The following is a 23569-nucleotide window of genomic DNA, read 5'->3' as shown; positions in this document are numbered from 1 at the left end:
ACATATTATTCTAGAACGACATATTGGAACTTCGTGGATTACAGAGTACTAAGTTGGTAAACTTGAAATGTGGTCTGCGGTTAGAATAAAGAGGGAAATTATAGCCAATATCTGGAGACAAAAGAAAGTATGGCAATAATTTTTGATTGTGCGTCATTTTGTTTATGCTGGGATGTATTTTAAGCAATTTTTAACTGACATACTGCATCTGTTTCTGTTTTAATAACGCGATATTATTTTTTTTATGTAAGAAGACCTATTCTTCTATTTTTTTATATAAAATACAAGGGTAGGGAGGAAATACTTTAGGGAGAGATAATGTTATCTTTAGGATTCTAAATTACTTTAAAACATTATCTGATTTCAAAAGAATTATGTGAATAAGGATTAGTAAACACAAAGGCGATCGAGACATTTATTTTCCTGTTACTTTTACTGGTTTATTAGAAGGAAGTTTTTAATGTACGTTTCCACGTTTGATAAAGGATTTCACAACGTACATTTTACAAATGTAAAACTTTTCCATAAAGCTACCTTACATTACCTTTTTTCCTTTGAGAATTGTATTAATAAGCGAACGTATAGAATTCTGGAAGTTATTACATTTTGAAACGGAAAATTCAAAGCATTTATCTTCTTATTTCCGACGTGTTTCTTTGAATTACGACGTGAATTGAGTCTACACAGTTGATTGTACAATATGCATGATAGTCGCGGCTTGATGCAATTTGCTGGGACGGTTGATGCACTTAATAATATTAGCAACGTATTACCATTGCCGTTTTTTGTTAGCGAGTTATGCTGGTTAATATTTATTTACTTCTAGTTTAATGATCTACGAATACTTACTATAATTATAAATGCGAAAGTGTATTTCTTTATTTTTATTTTTGTCACGTCGCAATGGAGCGATTTTATTATATAATTTTTGGGTCTGAAGGTTGTTAAAAGGCTAGAGTGGCATTTGCTACTTTTTACCGAGTTGAAACTGTTACGGTTTTATTTAATTGATCTGATTTTATAACATTTCAAGGATCAACAGTTGTGAAAACCTTTCTTTATATATTTACTCTATTAAAATACAAGCGAGGTCGTGTGACATGAAGAATAAAGAATTACGTGTAGAATGCTCCATAGGGGGGTGCGTCTGCAATGCGTATTGCGGAATTCCAAACGTGTGACCGGGTTATCCTTTTAACCGACATTCTCGATGAAGGATGTTGTTTATGAGTACATATCATTCCATAGTATAAAACAAAGTCGCTTTCTCTGTCCCTTTGTCCGTATGTATGCCTAATTCTTCAAAATTTTGATGCGGTTTTTTTTTAGTTTGTATTTTAGTGACCATTTATTTAGTAGAATATTTTCAGATCTATTTCAACGAATACAGTACTTGTAACAAAACAATAATTATTAATATTATATATGTTTGTTTAGTCTGTCTTTGAAAGGAAAGTTACATATTAGTCCTGCATTGTTCTCTCTTTATGCGGAAGACCACGAAAACCTCTCAAGGGGTTCATTGTACTTGTGAAACAATAAAGAAAATATAAAGAAATTTCATTAAAAAGTTCCTCGGTTTTATACACTTTATAATTATATCGTTGCAACATAGCTTGTACTTGTTTATAAGGCTTTATTTTGGGAGTACTTACAAAGATTGTTCATAAGGTTCCTTCATAATTATTAAACTGAGCCTTCATCTTCACTCAAGCGTATGTAATATTTGGATCCCCATGAATATTTATTTCATTATTCATAAACTTGTTAACAGAAATTGTCTTCCGGCATAATTTCTAATTGCTTTAACGAGAGTCTGGTTAAGAATGAGTTTACCAAAATTGTTTAATTCAATTTTGGTTAGGTATATGTAGAGCGGTTTGGTTTGTGATTATGGCGACTTTGGTTGGTATTGGTTAGTTTGTTAGTTAAAATATGATTTAGGTATATTAGGAAAATTATTATGGAAATAAACGATTTGTACGTGTTTAAAAAAACCTTCATTCGTTTTATTATTCACAAAATTGTATCACCTGCTGAACATTGAGTAAAATATTTCTTATACGTTTTTTACTATAATAATATGAAAAATATCCTTTATTTTTAGTAATTAATTTGTGCAGTAATTTGCTGTTTATATAATTTTGATCATAGCGGGTGAAGTTTCTCATACATTCACCCCTAAATAATTAACCCGCCTTTGTATTCATAGCCAATTTGGAATTGATATTTTATGGAAACAATTTCTCTACCATTGTCGTATTTAAGCAATAGAATTGAGAAATATTATTATCTAGACTTGAAAATTTTATGCATATGATTATGATATTATTGAATTATGCGTAGCTCGTAAATCAGAGAAGTTTTAATATGTGAATAAGTTAGATATAAATTTCAAAAATATTATATAAAGCTTATTAAAACACCAATAACTAAAATATGATGACGTCATTATGATGTGAATGGGCTGCAAAGATAACACACAAAACTATTGCTTCTATATCCAAAACACGCTATCACATAATTACCATTTACCGTACTCAAATAACTACCTTAAATCTATTCCATTAAATATTGATAGCACTCCAAAATAATTGTAGGTGCTATCAAATACCAACAATCCGGCAAAGATTCTATTATACAGGCAGCTATTATTCCCGACTTTGTAAGGAAAACTTAGTACTGGCTTCCAAACTACGGATAGTGGATTCAATTTCGTGAGAATGGTCAGTGCAATCGGGTCTGAAAGCGAATCCGATAGAAGTGTCCACTGCAGTGTCTGCAAACAATGTGTATTTGTGTATTGCTTTCTGTTATGGCGCGCGGTTTATTCGCAGATAGAAGGTTTTTGTAAAGTTTATAATGATTTGCACGTAGATAGATTGTTTTTAATTTAATAGTTGGTCTTTTGGTAGCGGCCAGACTTATGTTTCGAAAGCCTTAATTTAGCTCATGGAAAAATTGGGAGAAATTTATCGTATTGTTATATTTTAAAAGATTTTTTTTGTTACTGTACAATAGGGGAGCGCTTGGCCACGATCTCGCCTGATGGTAAGCTGAGATGTGGCCTAAGATGGAGCGCGCTTCCCGAGAATGTACCTGTTCACTCTGCTCTTGAAGACCTCCAAATCCTCATCGGGGAACACAGATTCAGAAGATTATTGTTATGTTGTATCGATGTTTTAGTATTAGATCAGGAAAATGAGGACTTAAAAAACGGTCTTACTTAACTTTTTTGTACATAACCCACCAAGAAAATATCACAGGTCGTATAAAAAATATCGCCCTGATATTGAAATCAGAAATCCACTCAGTTACAATGATATGGGTAAATGACACCCAGCGTTATCAATATAATAATGTCCCAGTGCTCTTGGAAAGACGACATAAGTATACGTATAAGTAGGTATCAAGTAGAATGTTTTCTTTCTGAAACTCCATTGTGTAAGTGTCAGCTTTCATGTCTTTGATAAACTTATAGGTACTTTTAGTAAAAGATAGCGTAGGATAAGTGCAAAATGTTGGACGTTATATGGAAAAGGCTTTCAGGTTTTTGATATTCTCGACAGTAGGATTATTTTATACATTATCCGTTTTTGTTTGAGCAATAGATAGAATTAGTCGGCGTCGTAGTATGGTCGTAATATGAATTATAAAATAGATGTTGTGTTAGGCACTTTCAAGACAGTCGACTTATTCGGAGTAAAATGAATAGATGGCAAGATACATAAATTCACTAATACACCACGTTCTGGGTATATGTATTTGAAATTTGAATGATATAGGGAATACACATTTTGACTTATTACTTTATAATAAGCTACATACAGGGCCAAGGTCCGTCTCAGATATTGATACCAGTACATTTTTACTCTACTCTACAGAGTTCTTGCGGCCAGTGAGGCAATATTTTATACATTAAATTTATGATCTTTCTAGGTCATAAATTATACAGTGTCCTTTATTTCATATTTTAACACGAAAAGATTAAAGTTTAAACTGACCCAATGGTTATATTAAAGATGATGTAACCTTATAATATTTTGTAGTGATGACATATTATGAACAGTTTTCGGAATATAAATGTACATGACATGTTTAGGAAAGATACACGGTTTGTGGTGTGTGGTTTATAACCGCAAATCGGATGGCATACCATACAATTTGGAATTAGATAAATAATTTACATGTGTATTTTGCATTATAATATTTATGATTTTTATAAAACCTTTTTAATACTTCAGTAGGTAAATTCAAGTCGTTTTAAAACGTTTCCACACGTTTCGTTTCGAATTAGGTCATGTTTGCTCCAATCCGCAGTATTTACCATATTATCATGGCGTCGTGTTAACATTAATTTTACACAGTATGTTGAACAGAGAACAATTAATATGGGGACTCTTTGGGGACTGATGACATGTCTGTCTTGAACCTTTTGCTCTCACATTACAGTATAATGCTGTCTTTATCTTGAAAGGGTTAATACCATTAAGTATACAGATGCAGGAATATCCTTGTTTAGTATAAAGTCTAACTGTATTTTATGCAGCCGTTATAGACCAGTATTTAGGGAGTTCATTGTATAGAAATGGCGTATAAATTCTGTTTGCGCGATGTTGAATTTATGTAAAGGTGAATCGATAAAACAGCGGAAGGTAGCTTCACATTTGAATCAATTGATATATTGCTTTGTTTTCCTGACTAATACCAGGAAACATACGTGTGCATTAATACATCAAATAAATAAAAAATAAGAGCTTATCACTACATAGTATAAAACAGAGTCGCTTCCCGTTTTCTGCTCGTCTGTCCCAATGCGTAGATCTTTAAAACTGCACAACGGATTTTGATGCTGTTTTTTTTAAATAGATATAGTAGTTCTCGAGGAAGGTTTTAGTATAAAATTTGTTGAGTTTTCGACGAAGCAGGCACAAGGGGTGGAAAGCTAGTATCTACTGAATGTAACGGGATTAAAACCACCCCACTAGATGAGGGTGTATTTAAATGTTTCAATTAACTAATTGCGTGCGTGACGCATATATAATGAGTTTGTGGGAATGTTTTTCCTAGTTTTAATTATTTTATATGCTTCCTGAGTGCGGTATTCTTTAGGGTGTGTTTTCCTTGAATGAACCCACACTTATAAATAAGTATCAATTATTCGATTGATTATTACGAGTGTTATCTATATTGATTTACTTTACTCTATCTTTATTTACAGTAATATAATATGTATTATAAATTATACACAGTTTGTATCATCTTTAAGCCCAAGAAATATACATTTACTTAAATAATGGTTACACTTTAGGCAAAACGAAACATAGGTGCGAGAAGATTTATAGATGTAATATTTCATACCAATAAAATAAATCGCTGCAAATAGTATGTAAGTGCGATACTAGAAATCTTTATCGTATGAAGCGCAGACGGACGGTTTAAATTTCATAAAATATAGTTACGAGTGAATATAATAAATGAAAGCTACTGATCCTATAATAAACGAGAATATCATAAAATGCTCAACCTCGATCAGGGAAATCTACAATTCTGTTGAGTGCCGTTGGAAAAATCAACAAGTCGGAAAATAAATGTTTATTTCCTCTTCTCTTTTTAATTTTCAGATAAAATGGATTCAATTTGATCCCATTAATTTATATCGCTTGCAGTTGTTAAACAATATTTTAAAATAAGTTAATTAAACATAAAATGTAAATTTATATTATAATTTGAATTTAAAACTGCATACCCATAAATGAAGTTTGTACTTGAAATTGAATTGAGGGAAATTCTGTTCAGAAGTTGTCTAACATTTTTGCATTTAAATTCGAAACATAAGCTTTGCTAAAAACATCAGAAAGAAATAAAATACGTTCATTACGTTTAAAATATACTTGAGATGTTCAAAGTTTAAGTTAAGTTTTTTGAACATTTTAGAATATAGGCTTCCCAAAAATATCCTCACATTGCACCTCATAAAAACCTAAAATTAATACTCAACCAAACTTTCTTACAATAATAAAACACTCGACATATTATATCTATCATTCATCATTCAATAAATCACATAGAGCTATATTATAACACGCGACGATTTCCAAGATTATATCTGGTATATCTGTATAGTTGGCGGCTAATTGGTGCTTGATTGACGAGGGTCATTCATGTGTGGTAGCCGATAACACTCAGACCATATCAATAGTGAGGTATTAGGTAGTATTATGTTGAAAGGGGCGTGTGTATGTGTAAGCTGTGGAGACAGGCTTTCTTCGAAACGTAAATTAATTTGTAAATTGGTTAGGTATGACGTTTTTGTCATTACATACAATTGGGCGAGATTATATTGAGTAGGTAATTAAAGGCTTAATCGAATACTTTAAAAAATTATCAAACAAAAGCTACTTTTCACACCAGCGACAATACGCTGTAACGTTAATTGTGGAGTGATTTTCACCGGATTATAAATATTGAAATATATCATCGCCAGTTTTCATCAATTTCTTTAAAAAGTATTTTTTTCGGTTTCAGCATTATTATCGATACACGCAGTTCAAGGCCAGCATACAACATTTTCATACACGTGAAAGTAATTTAACTTAAGAACAAAGATTTATATTATCCAAACACGCTATTTTAATTGCTGTAATGACGATTCAATTGCTCTTCGAAAATATTTCTATTTAATATTATAGTATTGAAATTTGAGCTTTGGCTTTAACAATTCTAATAGTAAAATATAAGTAATTAGCTGTGTCCCGCGGTTTCACCCACATTGCTCCGCTCCTGTTGGTCTTAGCGTGATGATATATAATAGCCTATAGCCTTCCTCGATAAATAGGCTATCTAACACCGAAATAATTTTTCAAATCTTACCAGTAGTTGCTGAGATTAACGCGTTCAAATAAACAAGCAAACTCTTCAGCTTTATAATATTAGTATAGATATGTATTTGTTTACCTACTAAGGTAATGTATTAAAAGTTACATAACTGGATTTGGAACCTTTAAGGCTCCGAACTATTAATAGCTCGTAAGTCGTATAATGCTGTTTCGACGAGTTCTGTTTGTATTCAGAAAAGATTTTCCCGTACTTCGTTATCTTGTTACCGCGAACTGTGCACTTATTCGATCTAAACGTGACTCACGACTTGGGCTACATTTATTTCGACTTGGCCTACATTTTTCTCGACTTGGACTACATTTCTGTCGACTTGGGCTACAATTCAAAGTTCCTATTTCTATAGAAACGTGAGGTGCGGAAAACCTTCGATGTTGTTTTATGATGCAGCGCTCGAAGCAAGCGGGGTGTTTTGATAATCTGTTTTATTCTATTTGTATTTCCTTGTTCGAGAGGTGGAAAATAACATGTGGATAGTTTTAGAAAAGTGGATTTTTTCCCATGTGGCAGATGAATTTTAGACTTTCGATTGTCAATACATAGTAGGAAAAAAGATGTTCAGTCTTATCATCTTGTACTACCATGTTAGAGTGAAACTTTTTATCCACAAGCAAGGCTTTTTAGTGACGCGATCTAACCACTATTTCAGGGAGGCGAACCGATAAAAAATAATTTGATGCGCACAGCTGATGCCTGTTATATATGTACGCAAAGAATATTCTGAGTCATAGGTATAAAAATGATATCATTTTCTTAATACGATCACATCAAACGGTAAATAGAGTTGATTGAAAGTATGAGTATGAAGGATTTTTATATGTACCTATATTATATGCTTATGTAAAGAATCCTATAACTCCCATAAGTAAATGTACACAATAACTTTTGATGATCACAAGAAGTTATAAAGAAAAATATATGTCATATTATGACGTATACCAATGAGCAAGTACTTAATAAATGATAATGTTATTAAGATGTAGGCTTTCATAAAAGCTTTTCCTTATAAATCCAACCATTCTTGGTCCATTTATAACTGTCGCACACATCTAGTATAAAAGCGAATCTCTGTCACCTAATTCCTTTTTTCGTTTTAGTTCGAAGCATTTCCCTTGTGATCGCAATTGTAATACCATGAAGGAGACGGGTCAGTCTTTGTTTAACACTTAGATATTATTTGTTATGAAACAAATTAGGCAAGTTCTAGAAGCTTCTTGTAATTTATTCTTGTTATTTTTTCTGTATTTTTATTCTGGACGTCCGTGAAATGTTATGTTTTTTTTATGTGGCAATCGTGGTTGTGCATTCACTTCCTGTAAATATACCTACATTTTCTTTGTATTTGGATATATTATGACCCATAGTTTACTTTTTTTAGGAACAACGCCAGCGAAGCGTCGAGCATATGTTAGTAAAATATATTTTAAACCTCACAGACATCTCGTCTGCTTCTTATCTTTATAACCGCTTTTTTATGCAAATCTTCTTTATATATTCTTGTCATTAGCCGAATAACATATTTTTAACCTAGTTTAAAATGTTTATAGCGGTTTTTTCGTAATTATATAAAAATAGTGGTGCTATGTTTATGTTAATTCTGCCGGTGAATGGTAATGTCACAAGAAGAACTAGAAATAAATGTATTACATTTCATAATAGTATGCTATACCAAATATACCAAGTCTTGAGATATATTGAGATAAATAGCCCATATTTTAAAGTTATAATATGTATAAACATATTATAACTTTACGAAGTGATTCGTAGATTTCTGGTTTCAAAGGTGAAAATATGTTTTTTAGGAAAAAGGAAACCAGCTCGTATCCATTTCAATGATTGCTGACTTACAGTATACGTAACCGTTAGGAGCTTATTTACCCTTACTGTTCTTACTAATATTGTATTGTGTTTTTTTGTTTGTTTGTCGTCTTTATGGAGCGACGTAAGATATTGATATGAGTCTGGTTAAACTAAGTTTAACCTCGGTCATTGCCATGGGATATTTCTTTGACTATTTTCTGTGACTACTTGGGCGAAGCCACTCGCGGAAATATACAACGTATGTTTAAGTAGAGTTGCAAATATTTGGCATTTATCGTTGAATCTCAATAATCTAACGTGTTTATTTAGCGTGGTGGGGCAGCTCCAAGTGCCATGTTCCAACTGAAAAACGGTGAAGAGAAACGCGAGATGCTGTCACGCTCTGCTGGCTCAGCGCGTTGTAATTACCGTATTGCTGATTATTATTTATTTTTGTACGTTTAATTTTATATTAGACGTGATTATTGTATAGTTGTGTGTGTGTGTGGAGATTGTTTGATTTATAATTGGTTCTAATTATTTGTTTTATAGTTGTTATGTAAGTTAATGCCTCGATCTGATATAATTTATTTACTCATAAAAAAGTAGATTTTATAGTATTCACAATCTCCGACAATAGTTTTTTCTTTCATTTACTGAAACATGTTATACCCGCTTGCAGCAAAAGTACCTTATAAGTATTTGTAGATTCAAACATTCAAACAAGCAGTAATGTTTAAAATACCTAAGGTATGTAAATGTTGTATTACATCCGCAATATGACAAAAAGGTGGAGTCTTCCGCATTTCCTTAAATAAGACTTCCTAACGAAATACAACACATTTTTCTTCGGAATACCAAGTTCACGTATACATATTTACTTTTTTCGCATAGGTACATTTGATGTATGACTTCATTTTTGATTTATTAAACTAGCTGTTACTTGGTGATGAAGATATGAGTAGTATGAAGATTAATGTTTAAATGTTAGCTTCTTAGTAAATATTTCTTTTGTAATTTATTAAAAAAAGACGGCATAAAATTACGATTGAAGTGATAAAGTTTAGTATGAGAGCCTTTGAATATTCAATCATAGTTTTACAGAAAACAATACTGTTTGTGGAATAAACAAATTAGAACAGAATGTTCCTTATCGTAGTAATTTACGAGAATTTCAGAAATAATTAGACAAATAAATATAAACATATTTCTCTCTATTGTATTAGTTTTTGGCTGTAGGAAAAGTGAATTTACATTAGTTTTTTTCTCTCTCTTACGATATCCAAATAAAATACATTAGGTATAATAGTTATCGTAATATACAGGGTGTCTCAACTGTTGGTATACTAAGCTCAAAGGAGGTTATAGTTTTGCATACGCTGTGTTCGTAAAAAATACTTAAAAAATTCCAGACGCATTTTTTTCAAATAGATGAATTCTTAGAACTCTATGTGTACACCCATAACAAGCAACCCGCCCAACTTTACCACCAGCACGTGAGCTATCGTTTAAGATTATGTTTTCATAGACAAAATGCTCACATTAGCGAAGCGGTATATACCGACTGCGCGAAGCTAGAGAAGAAAACATGGATTTTCAGCAAAAATTTAGCAAAAAATTTTTTGACGTAATTTTGTTGTTTAAGTATTTTTTTACGTGATCAGTGTATGCTAAACTACAAGTCTCTTCACGCTTAGTATACCAATAGTGGGACACCCTGTATACCTTCACATAATTAAATTAAATACATAATAACTAATGAAGCGGCACTAAAGCCACGCACATAAAATATACTCTGATAATAATTAATTTATTTGGTAATTAGTTATTAAAATGCAAATTCGTGTATTGTTATGCTATTCATAATATTGCGAATCGTATGAAATAAAATTAGTATTGTTCTATTTGTAAATTGTATAATAATTTGATTTGTTTTCTAAACAAAATGAATTTGTGAATATAAAATTAAACTATACCTACATTGTTTAATGCATTGCTAATGAGATCGATTTCTATGAAATGTTAATGATTGACGATATTAAATAGTAAGATATAGAGATTTTTGCGTCACATTTTTTTTATTTTTATATTTCAAAGAAAATTTAATTAACTCTCTTCACAGTTATACAATATTACCACTACTTGGCGTTACGTACGATGAGACCTATCGATATTTTTAACGATTGGTCTAATGTTGTTTTGATAGGTGTCAACAGTAATGTGAGTAAAAAATCAATATAAAGACACCTAATTCAATGAACGAAACCAACAAAGCAATGAAAAAATATAATTCTACATAAACAGTGAATTATTTTTAACTCACCAAATCACATTGTTATAAAACAACTTATTATTATAATATAATATATCTCACAAGATTTCTTCAAGTCTGATAACGGACAAGTAAGTATTGTCCAGTTAGGATATGCTCTAGTTACTCCGCCGCTCGCGATCTCAGATGTACGTAGATACCGTGTGCAATACATATTTATATGGACTTTATAGTTGTGAAAAATCGCGTAAGATTGGTCTTTTTTGTGGAATAAGAAGGGAGGTTCACTTGTGTTAAAATCTTGTAAGTTAGGTCTTTTTTGTGGATCTATAAGAAGGGACCATCAAATGCTTAGTGGTCAACATAAACACTAGTAAAATTGGTTATGTTTAAGGTGCTTTGCCGGCCAGTGAAGCTAAGTAATGGCAAAATTTAACGAGGTTGATATTTATTATTAACTGACTTCAAAAAAGAAGGAGGTTCTCAATTCTGCCGGTATATTTTTTTTTAGTTTTATAGCATTTAAATGATTTATAATTTAGTTTATAGAAAATTTGACGCTCATTCATATTTGAACGGACGATAAATTTAATGTTATAAATTTAATGACTTCAATCCTAAATAGAGTTATATATTTTAACGACTTACCCCATATCAAAGTTTATACGAAATCCATTAGGTGTATGAGTCTTCCGATAACCTTCAAAAGGGTCTAATTGAAGCGGCTTATTGGATCGGAATGGACTAAATATAGCCATTCATAGAATAGCCTTAATGTGCTACTATAGTTTAAAATTGTAAACGTTAACAAGCAATCGTTATTCCTAGTCTATAGAATACTTATATTATGACACTAGCTGTGCTCTGCGGTTTCACTCGCATTGCTTGCTCCTGTTGGTCTTAGCGTAATGATATACAGCCTTATAGCCTTCCTGGTTAAATGGGCTGTCTAACACGGAAATAATTTTTCAAATCGGACCAGTAGTTCCTGAGATTAGCGCGTTCAAACAAACAAACAAAATCTTCAGCTTTATAATATTAGTATAGAATATAGATTAATATATACCTGAATATACTATCACCAAACATATTCACTGCAGAATCTCGTAACACAACTAAATTGCAAAGAATCACTTGACTTTGTAACGTTACCTCTTACATTTACCATTCATGTCGTTTGAACTGAATTACCTCGGATAATTTGCAACACTCGCAGTTGCAACGTCTTAAGTATACTGTGTAATTCAACATCGTACTTATTTGTTTGAAACGACTTATGTGCTTTCAGAGGCTGCCAATGTTAATTTTCCTTAAGCTTGTGAATCCTCTTAAGAATCTTCTATTCTATCTATTCTATTGAATAAGAGTTTTCGTTAACATACATATTATATACATGCTGATATTGTATCTATAGATATGTGCGAGCTTTAGTATTATAATTTCATTAGCTTAAGCCCGTAGCTGCCAGATCATCTCCTGTAAGAAAGAGCATAATATTTTTAATAATATAAGGTATCCGGCAGATTATATATAGAAAAGCAACAAATATATTGGCACGTACAAAAACCAATACACAAACTGAATTAATAATACTACCTAATACCTATATAATACCTAATACCTAATCATCTTATCAATATGAAATGTATTTGAGACGTGACTTGGTTAGCTTTATACGCCTCACAAACTAGAAAATAATTAATTAATTACCAGAACCCAATCTCGGAAACTCGAATGGAACTACGTTAAGGTATTGAACAATGAACATATTGATTGAGATTGATTTACTGCTAGGTATAATAGTAAATTAATGGATACTACAGTTGCCTGTATTGTTTAGGATAAAACTTATGAATACATGTATTTAATAATTTATATTATAGAGATTGTTTATTTACAAAATACATTAATTTATGTTATATTTAATAACATAGTTAATACATAATTATACCTATACATTTATCTGCAATATTCATTAATTTATGTTTTAGTAAAATAAATAGTTCTCTACGCAATAGTAAATGAAGCTCATTTGCGCGTTACGGTCGGTATTAACATAAATATAAATCATGTAAACTATCGCGGTATTTGACAATTGATATGATCGTTTTAAACATAATTTCTTAATAATGAATTCACATAATTACATATAACGCTTTTATAATAAGAGTGAAGTTGTGTCACAATATTGTAAATCGTGTATATTATATGCTTAAAGGCGTAGTTATATGTCTTTTTGGAGTTGTTTTAAATACATAATATGTTCAAGGGAGCTAAGGAATCCCCCAATTAGCGGCCTTCTAAACCGCATTCCAAGTGCCGGCGAATTGCAATCCATTACTATTACTTGAAAGATAATTTTCCTCTGCAAATTCAGCGAACCAGCCACTAAAAGTTACAAAGTCCGAATAAAAGTTTGCAAAGATGGTATCAGTACAAACTGCATTCATATTACTTGGAAATGGTATTTTAGTTTAAAATGAATATCGCCAGCTGCTTCAATATTTAAACTGAAACAAAAATTTAACTTTCACCAGGTATTCTCGGAAGTTTACTGTAACGGCTAATTTTTGAAATTCTGTTTATTCAAAAGTAGCCAATTATGGAAAGTAAGCGAAAATAACTGTGTAACTTAACTTATAAATCATTCATAGCGAAAATTGGACACCTTATTGATAAATTATTTATTTTTGAAGTTTTATGTTTTTATTGTATATATGAAATTATGTAGATCTGTTTGTTTGTCTCTGGTGTGTTATAATTATAATGAATAAATATACTCTTACGGAAAAGCATAATTTTACACAAGCAGAACCGTAGGCTGAAGATAGCGTAAATGGTGGTAAATGGTTATAAAATAATCTCGTCTGCAATAATGCATATTCTGCGATTAAAAATTTACATTATTTATTGCGTATATTGTGTTTTTTATTTGCAATAATTCACATTAATAATAATATAATATTTTCAATAAAAGGAATATGAATGGATAACCTTATGCTACATCTAAAATGATATGAGATTTCGATAGACTTGTAACAGCTCTAGGTTTTATGTCAGCACTAATAGATAGATTGACGACGCAGAAATCGGCTCCATTAATAAGTTATGACGGTGATTGATTGAAAGGTCTATTTTTCATCATTCTCGGTTTGTATGGTTAACCCGACGAGAGCGATGGATTTTTGCTTTATGATCCTACGAAAAATGTGGGGTATTTTTCTATAACATTTTATCAACTGCTTTAATAAAGGGAGGAGGTTCTCTAGTCGACTTTATTTTTTTTGGGATAACATCAGAACTCGACTGGATGAAGCGATTTTGATGATTCTTTTTTTTTATTTCAAATCCAGTGCCTTCTGGTTGCTCCCGCTTATACTTTGTCCAATTTTGATCATTTGAAGCAATTCAGTTTTTATAGTAAGCTGTTTTTAAAGCAGTTAAAATAAATTAATAATTTAATATCTATCTTAAAAATAATTATCGCATTCACTATCGGAATGTTTATGTCGAAATTTAATAAAAAAAATTTCAATTCAAATAATGCACAAATACTTTGTTCAAACTAAAACTCAATTATAGCTGAAGCTTAAACACAATTGTAGTTATGCAAAAGACATTTTATTGTTAAGCGTTCTTTTAACGAGAGAGAAAGGTCGTCAGCTATGATGTTTGTTATGATTTATGAATGAAGAACTGTTTTTATTTTTTTCTTAACTACTTTTTTACGTAAAAGAAAATAAGAAGTAATTTAGTTTGAAGAAACTGGATGGAATGACAGTTTTGTTGTAAGTACATAAAAGTGTAAAACTTATATAATATGGTATCCATAATTTTGCCACGAAAAATATTTTTGAAAGCGCACAATGTCGCGGACATCGAGTAGTATAATAATTAATTTGTATAAATACATTTTTAGAAGAGAATTACCGTTTAATTTATTAAAAATTTTCACGACTACTTTAATTAATTTCACAACACGTTGTTTATTATAAATGACTTGCTGCACAATAAAATTAATCTGCAAGTATAATTGCATCGATTTTCGATCTGATCTCATTGTACGAGATAATTTAAAATAAATTTCACACACAATAAATTTTTCACCAATTTTACTACTTCCCATTGTTTGTAATCTGTGATAAATAATAAGCTATTTGATGCAATTATTAATGACTCATTTCTTCACGGAATAATTAATCCAATAAACGGTCCTGTACAATTAAAGTAATTGCAATCATTCGCTCATTTAACGCTGTTTTAAAACGTTTAAATAAAAACGTAATCAAGTAAAAAATAACACTTTCAGCTTATAGCTTTATGTAAATGTGGCCATCATTTTTACGTTGGCCGCCGTAAAATGCCAAGTTTGCAAGTCCCTGTAGGCTTAAAACCTTTTCAACGTAGAAATTATATGACTAGGATAATCTATCGTTATATTTATAGAAAAAAAAGACGCGTGGCTCTCGGGGACTGCCTCGGTAAAGCTATTGCATGCTATGCCTTCAAGCCACACCTCCGTGCACGTCGGAGTGGGGAGCGTGAGGTTTTTTCGTTACGGAATTTCTGGATTCGGTACCCGCGCTCAAGGTCCGCGATAGAAGCTAATATGCAATAGCTTAAAATAAAATTGGTCTTTTTTTCGTCGTTCTAGACTAATTATTTCGATTAAATCTTATCGAAGGTAAATTTTTCAATTCAATCAACAATTACCAAGAAAAAGTTGTAACGTCCAGCTATTACCTACTTCTTATCTTACACGGGCATCGATGGAATTTAGAAATCAAAACTTAATTACACACAAAGAAAGTTGTGTTTCATTTACTGAATTTATATCATAGAGTAGGCAACAAAATTAGTTAACAGCGACGTTGTTTCACTTTATTCTGTACGCTTATATGAAAAGCTTCCGAAATGAAGACCGTAACAACCGTGCCACGGTTTACAATGTGGATGTTACAGATTAACCGGAGGGTTTTGTGGGGAATTGTAAGGAAAAGCGTCGAATGAAAGAGTAGGGAACTTTGAATAGTGTATGCAAAGCGGGGTTTAGTTGTGAAGTGGGAAAGAGCCAATGATTTTTTGTTAGGCAAAAGCTTTTTTAATAGTTTTGATTGGGGAATTATGTTGTTAGGAGCGAGTTTTATGGAAATGTAGTACAACTTTTTCAAGATGCGGAGCTAAAAAAGTTAAGTTGCGTTAGAAGCTATCTAAATATAAATTATATAAGACTTTGTATGGCTTTAGTACGAATATTTAAATAGTTAAAAGTTTTCTTTTCAATTTAATTGCACACAAACGGCACCGTCTACATATTCACTATGGATCCGATATCCTATAGAAAACGTGGAAAATCGACATTCTATACATCAAACGTATTGAGGACATTCTAAGTGTGCGTCCACACTGAATGCGCGGTGGCGGCGGCCTAGGCGGGCGCGACGAGCGGGCGCTCGCGGTGGCCACACCGACGCGCGAGCTCAAGTAGCGGTTCGACGTTTTTCGGGTGTTGCAAACTTTGGACGATTTGCTATTTTTACTGGACAGTCCGATTTTGAGATGAGATCATTATAGAAGTTGTACACGAAATAAATAAAACAGAGGAATAACGGGTGAATCTTATATGAAGAATTGAGATTATACCCTACAAAATTACTGTGGTGTATATAAGTGTTTTAGATTGAATCGCACTTATAAATAAAGAAGTTTCACTTCAACAATTAAGTATTTACCGCTATTTTACGAAAAACAATAAAGGATATATTATAAGAAGTCGAGCGACAAGACCGAACTGGTTTGATACCCCCGCCGTCCGCGCATTGAGTCGCTTGCTGACTAGGCCCGTAGTGTGGCCAGAACGCGCGGATAGGAGAGTTTGAAAACTACGCGCGCTGGCTCGCTCATTACCGTCGCACTAGGCTTCCGCCATAGTCATTTCAATGTGGACGCAAAGGCGCGTTTGATACGTTTGATATTTCGCGCCCGCCGTCGCAACCGCGCTAGGCTCGCAGTGTGGACCTACACTATAGTCTTGAAACGTAGAATACGAATTTAAAATGTGACGGTTGATGTTCGGTTCGATTTTGAAATTGGAAAATGTTTTGGCGGGTTTTTCGTTTCGCTTCGTCGCGTCGAATTTATCCTACGGGGCTTAGCAATTCCTTTTTTGTAATAGCTTTAAAATTTTTGTACCGCTGTGAGCATATTATTTGGAAGTTTTCACTGACCATGTATGTGTCACATGTCAATATAAAACTGAATCGAACAGAGAAATTGTAGTGATCAATTTCTTTTTCATCATTCATTATCTCTTTGTCTTTATTATATTTTGGTCCAACAGAATTAACATTATTACATATTTATCTCTTTTAGTATTCCTTTTTCATCATTTTACTTGGTTCTTTCTATTCATTTTACTATCTTTGATTGGTATTTCTATCATGTCTTAGTCTTAGACAGATCTATGTTTTTTTTAAGAATAATCATAAACATGACTCCAGTCAACGTCCGTAACATTTATACGGTCAGCATTGTTCTTGTATACCTAATTAATATTGGCTCATTGAATGCTTGATCGATAACTGTACCGAGTACAGACAGTTATTAACATTCCTATTATTCATATACCATAGCAGACATCTTGAGAAAACAAAGTATTGAAGAAAGCTGAATATTATTTGTCGTATGTTTTTTGAAGTGAAACTTCTTTATCGGGGGTGGACAAAAATTTTGTGAGACATTTTTTGCGTTACGCCGCGCGCGTTACATTTATTGCGTTACGCCGCGCGCGTTACATTTTTGCGTTACGCCGTACTCGTGACTATATACATGTTATATTAAAGTGATCAGCAAAATCAAAGGGTTTGTTTTAATTCTAATTCCAGTGAATTTCTAAAAAAAGTAAATAAGTAATTATATCTATTTTTCTAATAGTTACTTAGGTGTAATAATGGTATTTATTTTTCTAAGTTATTTATGATTAACCTCACTTTTTGATTGTATTTTTCAATACACTAACACGTGGGTGGAATTATGGTATCAATTTTTTCTAATACTTGAATGTTGATTGTGGTATTTATTTTTCTAAAATTGTATTTAAAGTTAACCTCAGTTTTTGATTGAATTTTTTAAAACACCAACACGTGGGCGTGATCATGTTATTTATTTTTCAAGTTATTTAAGCTTAACCTCTGTCTTAATATGTATATATTATGTACTATGTGCGTCATTAATTTCTGACTGTTTCGAGATTTGGTGCAAAATAAAACAGTGTGTAAATAAAATTAAACAATTGAGTAAAAGTATAATTTCATAGATAACACGTTGAGAAGTTCCCTGTATAAATATATAATATACATATCTTGTATAAATACATACATAATATGCCTATAGATCTTTACTCAATTGTTTTATTTTATTGATTTTTTACAAATTTTATTTACACACTATTTTATTTTGCACCAAATTTCGAAACAGTCAGAAATTAATGACGCACATATTATATATACGTTTTAATATAGAATATTTTTTATTTTACAACCTTTACAACTTGATCATTAGGAATTTATTACCTCTATTGTTCGAACAAAAATAAGTTACCGACTTTAAGAACGTGCCGACAATGTAAGTACACTATTGTTTCTTAGAAAACATTTTAGGAGTATACGATAATAAATCTATGACTCACGTAAACACGTGTTTGCTTGATTGGTGTCAGGTGTTCAATTATAATTTTATGAATTCAAAATTTATAAGAATAAACCTCAAACTCTCTGTCCAATCAAAATCCGCCTAAGTCGAAATCCTTTATAAGCTGAAAACGGCAGTGGCCGGCGTAAATATTCAAATAGGTAGCGAGGAGCGAAGCGACGAGCATCTTAGGTTAACTTTTGAACTACCGCACGAGCCGAGCGAGCGAAGCGAGCGAGTTGCAGCAGCGGCCGGTGTAAATATTTAAATAGGTAGCGAGGAGCGAAGCGACGAGCATCTTAGGTTAACTTTTGAACTACCGCACGAGCCGAGCGAGCGAAGCGAGCGAGTTGCAGCAGCGGCCGGTGTAAATATTTAAATAGGTAGCGAGGAGCGAAGCGACGAGCATCTTAGGTTAACTTTTGAACTACCGCACGAGCCAAGCGAGCGAAGCGAGCGAGTCGCGGCAGTGGCCGGCGTAAATATTCAAATAGGTAGCGAGGAGCGAAGCGACGAGCATCTTAGGTTAACTTTTGAACTACCGCACGAGCCGAGCGAGCGAAGCGAGCGAGTTGCAGCAGCAGCCGGTGTAAATATGTAAATAGGTAGCGAGGAGCGAAGCGACGAGCATCTTAGGTTAACTTTTGAACTACCGCACGAGCCGAGCGAGCGAAGCGAGCGAGTTGCAGCAGCGGCCGGTGTAAATATTTAAGTAGGTAGCGACGAGCGTGTGACTAACGTATTTCTTTAATATTGTATATAGTAAATTATTTTTTGAAAAATAAGGACATAAAGAAGTTTCACTTCTTACGTGTGTACTCTAGTACACGCACACATTTTTTTTTATATAATAAGCATAGTCGCGTAAAATGTGCGCTCTTATTTGTTGTTTTCTTTTCTTTACACTAATTGCAGTTTACGTCGAGGTATTTTTGATGAGTTTTGATGTATTTAAATAATAATAAGTACAATTGTAATGCAATATAATTTATTTTGGTATACGACAGTGAAATGGAACATTTTGTAGGTTACATAATAGAGCTTTGTGCAAATTTTCTGATACTAGTATCATATTTTTAAGTGATAGTATTAATTAGTTTTGTATTATTAACAACTCATGACTTTTGTACTCTCCAACTAAACGCATGCAAAGATACACAATTTCTTTACTATATATTTTATAATATTGCATTCGTTTATACAAGACTTGATAATATTACACATTATGTTACAATGTTAAGTAGGGTAGTAAAATAATATTATTACGAAAATAAATTATAAAATTACAAAGTCCTGTTTAATTTCACAGAGTACCTCTTACAAGGCTCTAATTTGCAGAGTACTTCTCAAGATACATTGAAAAGGTCGTTGGCTTATAATTATTTCTGTTTATTTCCTCGTATTAAAAAACCCTTGTACCGACGTTGTTAAGGGCTATTATCTTAATGTCTTTTATGTCGGCTAAATGTTTTCCTTCTGGTGAATAGCCCTCGAACTTGAAAGCCTACGAGAGGCTACGAGCGTTCGTAGCGCCCTTTGAGTCTACATAATGTAGTAGTCGTTTCGGCTTGTGTTTAATTTTGTAATTTTATAATACGAGTGTGTGCTACGAAAATTGTGTGTGGTTTGAGAATGGCTTTCGTGTAGCAAAGGGGAACAATGCATATGATATTAATGTATTATTTAAATTATAAACCTCCCGAGGTAAAATATCTCTAACGTGGCTAAATTAGAAGGCTTTATTGAGGACAATTAGATGACTGTGCTTTCGACACATTAATAACCTTGGACACTAGATAATTAAGACTAACGAAAGATGAAATATTAAATGACAAGTTGTAATAGGTATATTTTTTGTTTTTAAATTACTCACTCTTATCTAATACATAGTTATACTTTATACGAGAATAAAATATATTAAGCATTAAATATAAATTTTCTCTATTATCTTTAGTTCTGTCTAAGGAATATAGCGCATTTTGTTGTGACTTAAAATGTATTAAGATTCAAATTGACTCATGTAAACATAACGTAAACAATCAAGGTTTAGCTCTATTTCTCAATCTTTTCGCAACCATGAATCACATGATCACTCATCAATATATCGTCCATTTCACACCATCCACTAACCTGCGGCGTCTGCTATGTCCCTTCTTCCGTTCAGAGGCTGGCGGGTCGCTGGCGTATGCCCCCGCGTCCCCATCGGCGCTATGTCCTGCCCCCATCCTGCCCCATAACACTGCACTCACTCACTCACCGCAGGGCACCTTGGGGTACCGTGGGGCACTTTATGGGACCGTCAGGTACCGTGTGGGGTACCGTATCGTGCCCGCGCGTATGGGCATGTGAAGCGTAGCGTCGCAAGCGCAGCCGTACGCGAGCTAATTGCGGGGGAATTCGCCTTAATTGAAACTAATTTGGCGGACTGGATTTGGGATAGTGTGCGATATGAAGATACATATATATAGGAGTGTTCTTAGAAATATTGAATCCATTTTTACAACTAGTTTTAATATAACTCCATGGTAGTGTATAGGTTTATAAAAAGGTTTATTTATTTTATGTTTTGTTAGTTACATGACCAGCACTTTGAATTACTTAATTGTAAATTTTTTCTTAAATTAAATATATTTTTCTTTTATTATTAAAGATTAATTATTATTTATACCTAGTAGATCAATTAAATCGCGTTTGCTTATAAATTACAAACACATAATGTGCGCTAATCGTTGCGCATCGCGACTTTAAAAATCGCTTCGCTCTCGTTTCTAGTAATTACAAAGCGGCTGCTTTCTCAATGAAAAACGTACAGCAAGCGACAGTCAAGTGTCCTCGCTAATAGCCTAGAATCTGCTCTTTAAATACTTCGAAAGTTTACACAACAATATAAGATAAACTAGCGATTAAGGTATGTGGTTTTTGTGTTTTTAATAACAAAAATAGGGCTGTAGTGTAATAATAGGTTCGGTATAATAGTTATAATAATGCCTTTATGATTAATGTGATAATATTCACAAGAAATAATTCACAATAACACATAAAGCTTAAAGTAAAACGGTTATTTTTTGCGGTTTAATTACATATAATTAATGTGAAAATGTCTATTTATATACTTGTGCAGTTATATAATTTAAAAATCACTGAAAATTATAAGGAAGTCACGCCTTTATCCAAATTTTATTTATTCAAACAGTATTTGAGTACAAGGAGCGAAACATTGTTTCGTGTACTTTAAGCAGGCAATCTCAGAAAAGATTTCCTCACTCGCTAAGCAAATCTCAAGCAAAGCTGACTCTACGTACGTAATATTTTCTAGCATATTGTGTAAAATACACATATATTTTAAGTAAAATAAATAAAGAATAGTTAATGTCCACCTGTGAGCGTGAAGCTAGTTATAAATTGCAATGTAAACATACTTTATCAGCTCTTTGTTTGTTTGGACGTGAAATATATAAGAGAAAAGACTCACGAAATCAGGGCTTTATTAAATCCGAGGAAGGTGTGCTAGGTAATGGACGAAGGTATATTAACAACACGTGACATTTTTTTAAGAAAAGGGGAGAATAAGTTGTGTAATTTTTTAATTTTGTAAGACTAGTTTTTAGTGTTAATTAAGATCGATAGAAACGTGTATGAGAAAGTTAAGTCAAAATTACATCAAACTTTCGTCATAAGAAAGTATTAAAATTCTAGAGAATTCTGTCTCTTGCGAAATATTTTCATAAATAATTGGTATAATTTGTCAGTAAATCTTAACACAGTGAAAGAATATTGCACATTTCGATTCGCTTCGGAGATTTGCCCCGGATATATAACGCTTGCACTGTCACTTTCTCTCTTGTAGAAATGTAATGTGTTAGAGAGAGATAGATAATTAAACAGTAATGTTGTTACTGTTAAAATTCGCTACGTGAACTTATGGATGGTAATCTTTAAGATAAAGATTGACCAATATCTTGTAATTGTAAATAGCATGTTCGATTAATAAAAAGTATAAACGGTAGTTAGAGCGGTAATATGTACTCAAATATTAATCTATGATATGAGCAATTCTTTTAGAAGGAGTGTAATTTAATAAATAAATATTTAAGTTCTTATGATACATTTATTGTGAAATAAGTAATAACACAATTTATTAAGAAAGGGACCACACAATCCGAGATTCATTCAGCAGTATTTATATTTCCCCATGATTATAGATGACGGTCCTTTTTCCTTGGTTATCAATAATTTATAGAATACAAATATGTAATGTATCTTATCAGTTCCACGACCATAAATTTATATAGAAAAATAATAGAGAGCTTAAAAAATAAACAATGTAATGTTGGTTTTAAAAGCGTCGCTTATTTCGAGAAACAATTCAGTGTAGTGGTCGTTTATTCGGAACTCCCTAGGTATAAAGTGACTATAAATTTTTTCATAGACAGGTGTCCCCACAACTTAGTAATACGCCTGAGATTTATGCACTGCAAATTCTAGACTTTTAAAGTGAAATAAGCTCTTGCTTTGTTGACGGCTTTTAGAGATTTCGCTTGTGCTATTTGATATATTTTAAACGCGCTTTATATTTCACAAGTGGAAATTAATAATGAAAAATTTTGAATAGTTGTATTTATTGGTAATATATGTGAATTAAAAGACAAATTTGCATAACTAAACAAATACTACACTTTTTATATAGATACATAAGTATAAAGACACCATTTCTGTTCCAATACTTGTTTACTAGATATAAAGGCTATTATGCTATGCACGCGCAATTAATTTGTAGTGATATCAGATTGAATACTTAGACATGTTTGTACTATTAACTTTGCGCTAACGTAAATATTTGTGCACGCCCAAACGTTCAGCATTGCACGGGAATACGATGAAATTGAGTTCGTATTTTTAGACAATATTCGA

At 32.3% G+C, this 23569-nt stretch overlaps 2 protein-coding genes across 3 annotated transcripts in view; one reads left to right on the top strand and one right to left on the bottom strand.

Annotated features, from left to right (window-relative positions):
- jv (javelin) overlaps positions 1-21010 on the bottom strand; it is an 86619-nt gene extending 65609 nt beyond the window's left edge. Inside the window, exon 1 of the mRNA XM_090107395.1 lies at positions 20789-21010. Within this exon, the coding sequence (XP_089963521.1) occupies positions 20789-20883 (95 nt within the window). The 5' untranslated portion in view covers positions 20884-21010. The remainder of the gene's footprint in view (positions 1-20788) is intronic.
- Positions 1-23569, top strand: part of MCU (mitochondrial calcium uniporter) — a 132176-nt gene that overhangs the window by 69572 nt on the left and 39035 nt on the right. The gene's annotated exons all lie outside the window — the stretch shown is intronic.

The sequence above is a fragment of the Colias eurytheme genome, chromosome 11 (genome assembly GCF_061535395.1).
Source record: "Colias eurytheme isolate Ceu_HAF_F1 chromosome 11, ilColEury1 Martin Lab GWU primary, whole genome shotgun sequence".
NCBI lineage: Eukaryota > Metazoa > Arthropoda > Insecta > Lepidoptera > Pieridae > Colias > Colias eurytheme.
This window is presented reverse-complemented; position numbering and strand designations above follow the sequence as displayed.